The 13,754-nt window shown below is 44.2% G+C and overlaps 1 protein-coding gene across 1 annotated transcript in view; it reads left to right on the top strand.

Annotated features, from left to right (window-relative positions):
* Positions 1-6,948, top strand: part of Glud1 (glutamate dehydrogenase 1) — a 31,846-nt gene extending 24,898 nt beyond the window's left edge. The window contains exons 10-13 of the mRNA XM_005077633.4: positions 821-944; positions 1,743-1,834; positions 4,285-4,347; positions 5,652-6,948. Coding sequence (XP_005077690.1) covers positions 821-944; positions 1,743-1,834; positions 4,285-4,347; positions 5,652-5,771 — 399 coding nt within the window. The 3' untranslated portion in view covers positions 5,772-6,948. The remainder of the gene's footprint in view (positions 1-820; positions 945-1,742; positions 1,835-4,284; positions 4,348-5,651) is intronic.
* The last annotated feature ends 6,806 nt before the right edge of the window (positions 6,949-13,754 follow it).

Raw genomic sequence — 13,754 nt, 5'->3', positions numbered from 1 at the left:
TCGTCCTGTGAGGCAGCATCTGTCCACTGGTTGGTGAACCAGCACTTGAGTCTGAGATCATGGAAGAATAAGCTAGCTATCGCCAAAGTCATTCAGTGCTCTCTAAGGTACGCTTGCCGTGTTTGTTGTCCTCCTAGTGAGGGTTGCTACTGTTGTGAAGCACAGTGACCAAAACAACACTTCCACATCACTCTTCATCGTCAGAGGAAGTCAGGGCACGATCCTGAAGGCAGGAGCTGATGCAAAGGACATGGAGGGGAGCTGCTTGCTGACCCCCTGACTTGCTCAGCCTTGTTTCTTACAGAACCCAATACCACCAGCCCAGAGGTGAGCCTCCCACAGTGGGCTAGACCCTCCCACATCACTAAGAAAATGCCTACAGTAGTAGTTCTTAACCTTTGGGTTACAACCCCTTTGGCAAATGGCTGTCTCCAAAAATATTTACATTGCAGTTCATAAACAATAACAAATTACAGGTATGAAGTAGCAACAAAGAATAATTTTATGGCTGGAGGTCACCAACATGAAAAACTGTATTAAAGGGTTATGACATTAGGAAGGTTGAAACCACTGCTCAATGGGCTTGCATACAGATGGAAGCATTTTCTTATGGAAGCATTTTCCTAGTTGAGGTTCCCTCCTCGGATGACTTTAGCTTGTGTCAAGTTGGCATAACTAGCCATCACAGATGCTGCTTAGTCCACCTTGGTCTTAAAATGGAGTTCCTGAGCCTGACAAGAGGGCGAAACAGCTAAAGGTACTGCCAAGCCTGGCGTTTATTAACTTTTTTTATATTTTCCATGTCACATTTTGTGTATAGGATCTCTACTTAAATGCTGGAGGAGTGACAGTGTCTTACTTTGAGTGGCTGAAGAATCTAAATCATGTCAGCTATGGCCGATTGACCTTCAAATACGAAAGGGACTCTAACTACCACTTGCTCAGTGAGTTCTTGTAACCTTGTTTGTGTCCCCAAAAATTGTCCTTTGGGCCAAAGAGAGAGTTGGGAAAGCATACACACTTAGGAGGCCTTTCCCTGATAAGCCTAAGAGACCTTACCTAACAACAGAAAACAGTTTTTCTGTCTCCTGGCTCATAGAGCAAAAGAACATATTCTTTTATAATGTCATTGTCCCCAAATATAATCTATAAATTAGTGATACTATAAAGTCTTTTTTACACCTGAACTCTACCACTGATCTTATTTGTCCCTATCTCTAGTTGCTCTAAGAAAAATCTTAGCTAACATTTATGAAAATGTTATAATGAAGCCCATTCTTTTATACACTAATTAAAAGAAGTGCTACCTAATGTGGAAACCCCTTTTTGCGTCCTCTGGTAAGAGTTTTTATTTGACCAGAGTAAACTCAACTCTTAAGAATTTCTCACCCAGCTGAAATAAAGCAAGACCTCCAACTGTGTTCCTGTGCCCTGCCACTCTGAGAATGTTCCTCTGTGTCCTTTTCTCTTCCCTCACAATTTCCTTTTTAGCAGAGCCAAGAGTAGGGAACCCTTGTGGTGGGTGTTATGGAAACAGAGCCATGACCTAAATTCACATTTCTATAGGAATTTGGCAGGCTTCTCCTTACTGAGTGTTTAATAATTAACCCTTCTGTGTCATTAGGAGTCAAGATTTCTAAAACATTAATTTGGGGCTATACATATATAGGTTATTTTAAGTTCTACATTTATTTTCTCCCTGTATTAATAGTGTCTTGTCTTGATGTCTTGGCTTTTTATAGTGTCTGTTCAAGAGAGTTTAGAGAGGAAATTTGGGAAGCATGGTGGAACTATTCCTGTGGTCCCTACAGCAGAGTTCCAGGACAGGATATCGGTGAGTGTGGTGAAACCAGAGCGGTATTTTACACATGTTCCTGCCCTGGCTTTCAGGCTGGGTACATTAAATGGAGTAATATCAAAGGATGTTAGCCATAATTTAATTATGTGGTTACACTTGGTCATTCCATTCTTAAAATAATGACAAATAAGTAATTCTGTTTTGGGTACTTAATGATTCAACATAATCATGAAGACTTACCATACTTTTTAACTCAAGCTTCAGAAAACTAGAATTGAAAGATAAACATGAGACTGAATTATATGAAACTATGAACACATAGAGTTAACAGATTAGAAAAGATAAATCAATCAGTTCTTGGCAGGATGTTTCAGTGGTGTATACACATTACAAAGAGCTTACCAGGACATTACAGGAAATATGGGCTACAAAGGCATAGCATACATGCATGGGAAAAAATATTTAACGTAACTGTTTTATGTTGTTCTATTCTTGTGGTACTGGGACTTGAACCCAGGACCTTATGCATGTCAGGTAAGTGCTCTTTCACTGATCTACAACCCTATTCCCAAGTAGCAGGTCTTTAAACTCACTGTCTCAGTTGAACTGACATACCTTTGTTCCACCAATACTGCAGATAGATATAACTCTTTTGAAAATGTTGAGTTATGCTGGAGAGATGGCTCAGTGGTTAAGAGCACTGGCTGTTCTTCCAAAGGACCTGGGTTCAATTCCTAGCACCCGTATGGTAGCTCACAACCATCTGTAGTTCCAGTTCCAGGGTCTCTGACTCCCTCACATAGACACGCAGGCAGCTAAAACACCAATGCATATAAAGCAAAAGTAAATAAAATTTTAAAAATGTTGAGTTATAAAGTGCTGTAGTACCATAGACAGCAAAAAGAGGGGAGGGGAGGGTGGGAAGGGAGAGCTGAGGAGGGAGAGCTGAAGAGGGGAGGGTGGGAAGGGAGAGCTGAGGAGGGGAGGGTGGGGAGGGAGAGCTGAGGAGGGGGAGCTGAAGAGGGGAGGGTGAGGAGGGAGAGCTGAGGAGGGGGAGCTGAAGAGGGGAGGGTGAGGAGGGAGAGCTGAGGAGGGAAAGCTGAGGAGGGAGAGCTGAAGAGGGGAGGGTGGGAAGGGAGAGCTGAGGAGGGAGAGCTGAAGAGGGGAGGGTGAGGAGGGAGAGCTGAGGAGGGGCCGCTGATGCTGTTGGCTGTGTGCAGCCCCCGTGGCTGTTGTCTTCTTCAGAGGCATCCGTTGCCAGACAGTGACTTACAAGTGTGTGTGTCTCATCTGTCTTGTATCTGTAGCCCTGGAGCTCAAGAGGCAGAGCTGGAAGGGCTGCTGTGAACTTAACGTCTGCATATATGTGTCATTCATGCATATGTACACACACAGAGGCTCCATGAAAACACAGGATTTTGATTATTTTGTTCATTGCCGTGTCCCTAATGCCTGAACATGCCTAACATGCCTAGGACATAGTATTTTTACTCAATAAATATTTGATGGATTAGTGAGAGAAACTGTACTATTCTGCCTGTTAAGCAAGTTGGTTTCATCTCCCTAATGTTACAGACCAAAACAGAGCATAATGTAAGTGTGATTTGCCGAGGATGAGCTTGTACTCCTGCCCCTCCTCCCTCCGCCTCCAAGTTCTGGAGCCACGGGCATGTACCACATGTCTGGCCAGAACAGGTCACTCTTTTGGTAACCCACTTCAGGTTTCTATCTAGCACTTAGGATACATATTGTATAGCTGTCTTGTATCACATTAGGAGTTGTAATGACTTAAGCCGTTTTGTTGCTTTTGTTTTGTTTGTTCTGTTTTGCTTTTTGAGGTAAGGTTTGTCTCTATAGCCTTCCTTGACTGTCCTGGAACTCACTCTGTAGACCAGGCTGGCCTCAAACTCAAACTCACATAAATCCACCTTCCTCTGCCTCCCACGTGCTGGGACTAAAGGCATATGCCACCACGCCTGGCACTACACTTAATTTTTTAAAGAAATCCCTCCAAGAAACAAATTAGATAGAAGAGCCTATAGAAACAGAAAGCTCTTAGATCCGCCAGCACTGGGCTACTAAGTACACGGCAATCTCCCCAGAGCTGCTGTCTGCATTAGCCATATCCCTCTGTGTCTGGTGGTCCTGCTCACTGGGAGGGTGGAGAGTGCCAGGACAGCAGCTGTGGAATACCTTGAGTGGGGGGGATGCTGATGTGACTACTTGCCTGTCCTCGGGCTTCTTTTCTATGTTTGTTTCCATCATGATCTTATTTCATGCCGTTTTTGTTGCTGCCCAACACCATTAAAACTAAACTGTGTTTAGAAAATGTGATTTGTCTAGCTTTCTATTATACACTGGTAGAGTACAGAAATTATATGTCTTTGCTGTAGTGCTGCAATATTGACTTTTAATCCTTGGTATTCTTCTAGAGACATGAAGCATCTTGTGATGTATTATTATTAAATTAATGTTCTTCCTCACAGGGTGCCTCTGAGAAAGACATTGTGCACTCTGGCTTGGCCTACACCATGGAGAGATCTGCCAGGGTATGTATGCAGACGATAGCCGCTTTTGTGTTAGTAGTGTGAAATACAGATATCCATGCTGTCCTAGCAGGCGGATTGTGTTTTGGGAGGCAGTTACCTGGCCCCCAATACTGTTTTATCATCAGTACAAGCTTTCAGTTGACTGTTACCAAAAAGGTAGTTGGCCAAACCAGATCACTATTCAATAGCCCAAATCCTGACTTACTATAAAATTTGGTTTAAGTAAGAAATTTTTTACTTTTTTTTTTAACTACTTGAACCCTTTTTACACCAGGGCCTTACATGTAACAAAAACAGTTTGAATACAGTTTTTCTGACTTTGTTTTTTGCTTGTCTTTTGAGACAGGGTCTCTCTATATAGCCCCAGCTTGTCCTGGAACTCTCAGGTGTAGACCAGGCTGGCCTTGAGCACAAATAGGTCTGCCTGTCTCTGCCTCCCTCCCAAGGGCTGGGATGAAGACTTGTTGCGTCTTGACCGAATTCTGTCCATTTGGCTTTCCAGGTTGAAGCAGAGTAGACAGACGCTGCTGAAGAAGGTGGCGCTTCCCAGTGTACTATTTTTGCTGGGTTTTTGGTATTTGTTTTATTTTAAAACAGGGTCTCGTGTCCTAGGCCGGCCTTGAACTCACTGTGTAACTGAGGATGTGGTTGAGCTCTTTATCGCCATCCCTCTTCCTTCCTAGTGCTGTAATTAGGGACACATGCTTGGAAAATCAGTGCTTGGTTTTGCTGCTTGTGTAAATTGGAATATAATTAAGACACTATAATGGACTGGCAAGATGGCTCCACGGATAAAGGCTCTTGCCACCAAGTCTAACAGTCTGAGTTCAATCCTTGGGGCTCACGTGGTAGAAGGAGACAACCAAGGGTTCCTCTGATACCCACATGCAGATTGGCACATGAGCGTCACACACACATAGCATATATACATACACAGAATAATATCAGCCTGCAGTATATTCACAAGGTTGTCTAGCTGTCATCATTGAAATTCTAGAATGTTCCCAATGCCCTGTTCTTAGTTATTTTAAACAGTCACTAAGTATGTGATCTCAGCTCCGGGATAGCTAACAGACAGAGAAACCATTCACATCTGTAGTTCTTAGGAGTAATTTCTTGCTGTTCCCTGGGCAATAACAGCCGAAAATTTGTTGCTCCTGCTAGAAACATTTCTGCTGCCACAGTCTTTTGTCTTCAGTTGTCCGAGTCTTACCTGGTCATGGGATGGATGACTAGGACCAGGTCTTCACGTGAACCTTTTGTCTTCGTAGCCTGGTCTCACTGCCTTTTCTCCTTCATTCCAGCAAATTATGCGCACAGCCATGAAGTATAACCTGGGATTGGACCTAAGAACAGCTGCCTATGTCAATGCCATCGAGAAAGTCTTCAAGGTGTACAACGAAGCTGGCGTGACCTTCACATAGACAGGTCACCACTAACTTCTTTACCACCCACTTCACCTATAACTTCTGCAGACCTGTCACAAGTTTACATGTAACCCCAGAAATCTGCTCTTGTGACTCATTAGCTAATGGACACTGTTCTCAGCAAGTCAGTCTGAATCAGCCCCTTAAGAGAGATTAGGTTAGAGGATCATGTACAAGCTGATGTGTAAAAGTAGAAATCACGTGTATCAGAAAGCCAGTGAGGTACTTTTTCTAAGTCCCTGCCTGCCTCCTGGCTGTGCTGCCTTGCTCTGGGCCCTTCCCAACAGGGTCAGCGCTGTTGCCAGGGAAGGCAGTCAAGAGTACTCAGCCACTTCTGGACAAGTCTGGGAACTTGGACACATAAAAGAATGGGTGTGTGGCGTTTTCCAAAGGTGGCATGGTCCTTAAATGAGTTATTGCTATTTTACATCTACAAAATAACTCAGTTTTCTAAGTTGCAAACAAAAATAAAAGCTATTTCTCTTATGTATTTTATTCTTTCAGAATAAAATTAGTACATGCTGCTGTAATAAAATTGCCTTTAATCACTTAAGCCTAACCTTGACTCAAGCAGTGAATGCCTAAGCATAACATGGAAGAAGCTAGTTTTTATAACATAACAGTATCGTTTATATAGCTCATTGGCACTGCATTGCTGTCCAGGAGAGACAACGTGGCACTATGGGAGCACTCTCCTCATACCTGCAGGTGACGAGGACTCTGGGGAACCTGTGGCACAGTCCAGGGAGAGCAATAACCTACTTACCGTGAAAATGACTTGTTTCTCCCATCTGAAGATCTATTGTGTTAGTAATTGAACCATAATTCAAATGGTGTCCCAGAAAAACCCTTGGACTCCCTGTTTGGAGTCTGGCTGGCTCCGAGCACAGTCAGTGGCCCTCAGCTGACTGCGTGCCCTGCTTCTGAGGCTTTGCATTCTGCACGCTTCTTCACTCACAGCAGGCTGGAGGCTGCCTGGAGGTGACTTTAGTTTGGGGAGTCATTGGCCAGGGCCTTTGAACAGGAGTGTTCCACAGAAGTACCAGATATTATTTATATAAGAATGAGTGCTTTTTTTTTTTTAACAATACCCTTTCAGAAATTTCTAACTACTTTGTAACTGCATGATTAACTTGGTGATAAAAGCAGTTATTAAAAGTCTACCTTTTCCAAAGATTATGTTTGTTTTCTGTGTTTTCATATTCTCTTAGTAAACGATAAAACAGTAATTGAGGTTCACAAATTTCTTTTTTTGGTTTTTCGAGACAGGGTTTCTCTGTGGCTTTGGAGGCTGTCCTGGAACTCCCTTGGTAGTCCAGGCTGGTCTCGAACTTACAGAGATCCGCCTGCCTCTGAGTGCTGGGATTAAAGGCGTGTGCCACCAACGCCCGGCTCACAAATTCCTTAACTTCGTATGTCACTTCTTTTGTTATGAGCTGCTCAACTTTTTTGTTTTGGTTTGGTATTTTTTAAGACAGGGTTTCTCTGAGTAGCACTGGCTATTCTGGAACTCTCTTTGTAGATCAGGAAGACCCTGAACTCAGAGGTCCACCTGCCTTTGCCTCTCAAGTGCTGGGATTAAAGGCATGCACCACCACCACCCAACTAGCTGCTCAAATTTTATTCCAGGATTATTTTTTTTTTCGTTCTATTAAGCTGTAATAGCTGTTTTTAGGAAGAGACTGCAGTGCGCAAAACTAATATGCTGGTGTAATTTTTGCTACTTCTTATTCATTTGTTTGAAATAGGGCCTTATGTAGTCTAGGCTGGCCTCAAACCTATTAGTTGGGGCTAGCCTTGAACTCATCCCAATCTTCCTGCTTATTGCTCTAGAGTGCTGCCATCATACCTGTCTTTTTCTAGTGTCTTTTAAATAAAGTTTTGTTTGAAACAATTTAGCTACAGACTAGCAGCTACTTACAATAATGTGGGGCTGGGTAGTGGTGGTGCAAGGCAGGCAGATCTCTGTGAGTCGAGGCCAGCCTGGTCTACATTACACACCACAGAGACACTTGTACATCCATAGCCGTGATGGAACCAGTTTAGATGCCCATCAGTGAATGAGTGGATGAAACACTATAGCATACACCCAATGAAGTATTTTTTTAAGCCATGAAGAATAATTTGTGGCATTTGCACGAAGACAGATGAAACCATGGATTATCACATTAAGTGAAGTAAGCCATTCAGACATGCTGTCATATTCAGATTCTAAGGGTTTTGGTTTTTAAGATTTTTTAATTTATTTTTATGTGTATGGGTGTTTTGCCTGCATGTGTGTCTGTCTGCAGTACCTGTGGAAGCCAGAAGAACACAGCAGATTCCCTGAGGCTGGAGTCACAGAAGGTTGTAGCCCACTCTGGATCATCTCTCCAGGCCCAGGATTTATACCTTTTTATTTTATGTATGAGTGTTTTTTATCCCTAGAAACTGAAGTTTCAAGTAGGTAGAAGCTGCCATGTGGGTGCTGTGAACCAAATGCCAGGTCCTCAACAAAAGCAACAAGTGCTTCCAACTGCTAACCCATATCTTAAGCATGCGTGCGTATGATGAAGAAGCAGGAACAATATAGGACAAAAGGAAAGGTCATAGTGTCGGTTTTCCAAGCTGGGTGTGGGGCACACACCTTTAGTTGATTAGGTTAATACATGTGTGTGGGGGGCACATGCCTTTAGTTGATTGGGTTAATACATATGTGTGTGGGGCACATGCCTTTAGTTGATTAGGTTAATACATGTGTGTGTGGGGCACATACCTTTAGTTGATTGGGTTAATACATATGTGTGTGGGGCACATGCCTTTAGTTGATTGGGTTAATACATGTGTGTGGGGGGCACATGCCTTTAGTTGATTGGGTTAATACATATGTGTGTGGGGCACATGCCTTTAGTTGATTGGGTTAATACATATGTGTGTGGGGCACATGCCTTTAGTTGATTGGGTTAATACATATGTGTGTGGGGCACATGCCTTTAGTTGATTGGGTTAATACATATGTGTGTGGGGCACATGCCTTTAGTTGATTGGGTTAATACATATGTGTGTGGGGCACATGCCTTTAGTTGATTAGGTTAATACATGTGTGTGTGGGGCACACGCCTTTAGTTGATTAGGTTAATACATGTGTGTGTGGGGCACATGCCTTTAGTTGATTAGGTTAATGCATATGTGTGTGGGGCACATGCCTTAGTTGATTAGGTTAATACATATGTGTGTGGAGTACATACCTTTAGTTGATTGGGTTAATGCATATGTGTGTGGGGCACATGCCTTTAGTTGATTAGGTTAATACATATGTGAGACAAAAGAAGGAATGGGAGATGCAGAACAAGGAAGGAGGTAAAAGCTATAATGACGCCCGTTTATACTCAGATGAAGGCCTAATCCCGGTATGTGGGTGGCGGGGGCAGGCGGTCAACGTCGTCTTTAGCTGCATAGCCTGTTGAAGCCAGCGTAGCCTGTGTGAAGCCTATCTGAAAAAGAAAAAGATACTGAAAAGAATACAGTAAGTGAGGGCCTAGGGGTGGAGCTCAGATGCTAGAGAGCCTAGGTTAGACCTCTGCACCACATAAACAGACTGGTAACACACACGATCTCAGCACTAGGGAAGTTGAGGCAGGAGGGTTAGTCGTTCAGTCACCTTCAGCTATGCCGTAGCTAGTTTGACTACCCATTGGTAGTGTTTATGTAAGTGTGTATGCTTATGTGACATCTACTTTTGGGTGCTTATAAATGATCAAATGGGTTCTGTCTATAAGTATAAATGTAAAAAGAAGAGAGAAAAAGCTATGCTAACCAGTTTCCTTTCTGTAGAAGTGCCAGAGGTGTTTTCGATTTCCATACACAGAAGCTTCAGTTTCTGCCTCTGTAGCCAACTACAAGGGTACAAGAAACCCCTGGGTGTTTCCAAGCCATACCAGTGGTGGTAATTGCGCTTGGGTATCTTGGGGTATAATTAAGCACACCTTTGCTAGTCATTGTGGGTGTCATAAATTATGAGGCCCGGAGAATGAGCATAGAGTGACTCCCTCTCAATCCATACCAGGCGGATGGCTGCTGAGGTCTCCCTGCCCTTCCTTCTTATGTTGGCCCTAATCCTGGTTATGGTGGAGAAGTTAAAATAAGGTGATCAGCCAGCCAGGCGTTGGTGGCGCACGCCTTTAGTCCCAGCACTCGGGAGGCAGAGGCAGGTGGATCTCTGTGAGTTTGAGGCTGGCCTGATCTACAGAGCAAGTTCCAGGACAGCCTCTAAAACAATACAGAGAAGCCCTGTCTCGAAAAACCAAAACAACAACAACAACAAAAAATAGAATAAGATGATCGTGAAGAGGCCGGGCTAGAGGATGGTTATGGGGTTGAGGTTGAGTCTAGTCCCCCCCTTGAAAGTCTGCTGTGTCTTTAGGAAAATTAAGTTCTCCAGAGAAGAGAGGAACTGCAGGGCATCCTTCTAGTTCTCTAGACGGTGATTCCTAAAACAGTGTGTTGGAAGACCACAGAGTACTCACCCACTCCAAGAATTGAGTCTGGAGTGAAATGGCTCTCAAACAAGGGCTGTCTGGGTAGCTGTCTAAGAAAGGCTGGTAAAAGACAGGGAATGGAATTTCTGTGTCTCATGGCACCTACCTTTTCTAATCCTGTGGCCTGGGAAAGAACATGACGTGTTGCTGCTGTGGTAAGCCACAGAGAACTTTTCCACTAAAAACTTGGTTGTGTGTTCCTAATAGCCTAACAGACTGCTTGAGTGGAACAGTTTTAAACACCCCAAAGGTTATAGTAAACTTCCTCCTGAAACCAAAGACAGATTGCAGAGTTGGGATCAAAAGATAGAGGCTGAAGGCTCGAGAGATTCTTTAGCAGTTAGGAGCACTGGCTGTTCTTCCAGAGAACCCAAGTTCAATCCCAGGACCCACATGGTGACTCAATTGTCTCAACTGCCATCCTAACACCATCTCTGGTCTCTTCGTACCAGGCATATACATACAGGCAAGTTTTAAAATGAATATCCACTAGTGTGATAAGCATTCAGCCTCTGAACTGCACCACCCCCCACCCTGGACATTTTCAGGGATGCTGATATATCTAGGGTGTGGGGGTTGTCTAGGGACCAGAGGCCAGTTCAGTGAGACTGTACTCCCCCTCCATATCCTTGTTGAGTGGCCTTTCTGAGCTAATTCCAAAGTCTGTTCTATGTGGCCACTGAAATGTCTACTCACTTGGCTTTAGCGGTGATTCGGCAGATTCCTTCTGTCTAGAACTAGCAAGACTTCATCTTTGCCAAGGAGTTCTGTGTGCAGGTTGGGGATCCTACTCAACCGTCGGTTAGGCAGTGCAAGATAGGTCAGAGGTGACACCTTTGTCCTTAGCTTGTGCACAGCCCTGCACAGGGCATCTCCGCATCCCAGAAACAAGTTGGAGTGTTCATCCCTCCAGACCTCGCCCCTTCCCAGTTTTTCCATAAAAGCTTCGTGTCCTGCTGTCCGCTCAAACTGCTAGCAGCCACCAATTTAAATGATGATGTCTGCGTGTTTTTGGCAACTGCCCCCAGTGAAAAGACATAATGTAACTGAGCAGTCAGGAGAAATAAAGACAGCTTGGCAGTGTGTGTACCAGGAACTAGCGGCCAGCTCAAATGATGGCAAGACCTTAGAGGTGAGGGATCTGCTTGTTTGCCGTGGTGCTCTAAATGGAACCCAGGGCTAGCACATGCTAGCAAGTGTTCTACCGTTAAGCTATGCCTCCAGCCCTTGGTTTTTTTAAGATAGGGTCTCCCTACGTAGCTCAGGCTGGCCACAAACTCATGATCCTCTTGCCTCTTCATCCCAAGTGTTGGAATTTACGGTGTGTGTCACCACGCTCAGCTAAATGAGGTTGTGAAAGAAAGAATTCCTACTACATTCTGGTTTTCCAGGGGCTTCCAGGCTGTTCAACCTTTTTCAGACAGGGTGTTAACTCTTCCATCCCAGGCCATCCTTGAACTTCTAGCAATCCTAATTCAGACTTCTCCAAGCTAGAATTTCAGGACTGTAGATTTTCACTAACAGGCCATTGGTTTTCTACACTGGTGAAACCAGGGAGGGTAGAGAATGATCCAAGAATAAAATAAGCTGAAAACACTACACCACATCATATTTCCCTGACACTTTTTTGGTTTTTCGAGACAGGGTTTCTCTGTATTTTCTCTGTATTGCTGTCCTGGAACTTCCTCTGCAGACCAGGCTGGTCTGGAACTCACAGAGTTCTGCCTGTCTCTGCCTCCCGAGTGTTGGGATTAAAGGCGTGCACCACCAACGTCTGGCTCTGACACTATTATTTTGATAACACTGACTTCATGCCCTTCATTGCCAAGTACACTGAGAAGAAAATGGAATATGGAAGACGCACTGTTCTAGGAAACAGCAGTAGGAGGTGGATTAGATGGAGACAGCACTTTGACCCCCTTTGGACTTTTTTAAATGTTTTATTGTTACTGTGGGGTAGAGGCATACCCATGCCATGGCATGTGCGCATGCAGAGGTCAGAGGACACCTTTGTCAGCTGGTTCCGTCCCTGTGCTTTTACGTGGGTTCCAGGAATTGAGTTCAAGCCGTCAGACTTACTCAGCAAGCATTTTATCCCCTGAGCCATCTCACCAGCCTAAGATAGAGCAGTTTCACTGTTTATCTAACTCGTGGCCTGTGGACGGGTTCACATGAGCTGCTACGCACGTTCAGCAGTTCAAGCTGGTCTTCATGGCCTACTAAGCAGAAAGTCTGCGCTGAGTCCACCCTGGACGTCCACAAAGCCATGCTCTCTGCTTCCCAGTGCTGCCCTTCACTAGGGAGCAGTCCTAAGTAAGCGACTGTTGCCCTCCACAACCGGATTTTTAAGACAACTATTGGTTTCCTCTTAAAATCAAACATCAGAGAAATATACAGTGCCAATGTAAGAATTTCTCATATTGCCACAGACAGAGAGGACTACTGCTAATATTTTTACCAGGTATGAGCTATCTAGGTTTTTATACTGTTCTTATATAATTCACCTTATGAAAAATGAACTTGTTCTGCATACATATTTTTCAAATTATTAACTTACTTAGCCATAATATATTTACATTCCCCTTGTTTTTTGGGTGGACTTGGACATGGATCTTTCGTGTCTGAGGCAAGCTCTCCATCACCGGGCTACATCCCCAGCCCCTCCTCCTCAGTAGCCATGTGCAATCCACTTCCTCTATAGGCGGTATTCGTTAGCCAAAGACGGTTGGTAACCTTCCAGACACAGATCCCATTCCCAGACTGAGCAACTTACATTCGGTGGTACCACCTCCATATCGTGGTAAGCCACACAGACAACACAACTTGCCACCCGAGTGATGTCTGGTGGTTTCCGGATGTTTCCATCTTGCTATCATTCTCTTGCTGCCATGAACATGTTATAGTAACAGTGCATTTCTCTCAACACCTACACACCCAAGGAGACCATTCCAATCCATGTCTGCCACTCATACTGTCCTTATTTCTATAAGCCTGGGTTTGGATAGGGGGCATTCAGAAGTCTCCAGGAGCCAAGCCAAGATAGAAAGGCCAGCACTAGCTAGACAATGTACATTCAAGTGTCAACCTTTGGATAGCTTGTGCTTTTTAGAAATATGTGAGATTTCCAGAAGAGCCAAAACACGGCAAGAAACTGATTTATTCTTTGACCGACACACCATTTCTCTTCATTTCTGCTAAGAGCAAATAGCTTCCAGTAAGATAAATAAAAATTTAAGAGACGCCTTTAATCCCAGCACTTGGGAGGCAGAGGCAGGCGGATCTCTGTGAGTTCGAGGCCAGCCTGGTCTACAAAGTGAGTTCCAGGACAGCCTCCAAAGCCACAGAGAAACCCTGTCTCAAAAAAAAACAAAAAAAAAATTTAAGAGACAGGCATGGTGTCCCAAGTCCTTAATCCCAGCAGTCAGGTGGCAGGGGCAGACAGATTTCTGTGGTTTCAAGGCCA

This window comes from Mesocricetus auratus, unplaced genomic scaffold (genome assembly GCF_017639785.1).
Source record: "Mesocricetus auratus isolate SY011 unplaced genomic scaffold, BCM_Maur_2.0 Super-Scaffold_100006, whole genome shotgun sequence".
Lineage (NCBI taxonomy): Eukaryota > Metazoa > Chordata > Mammalia > Rodentia > Cricetidae > Mesocricetus > Mesocricetus auratus.
This window is presented reverse-complemented; position numbering and strand designations above follow the sequence as displayed.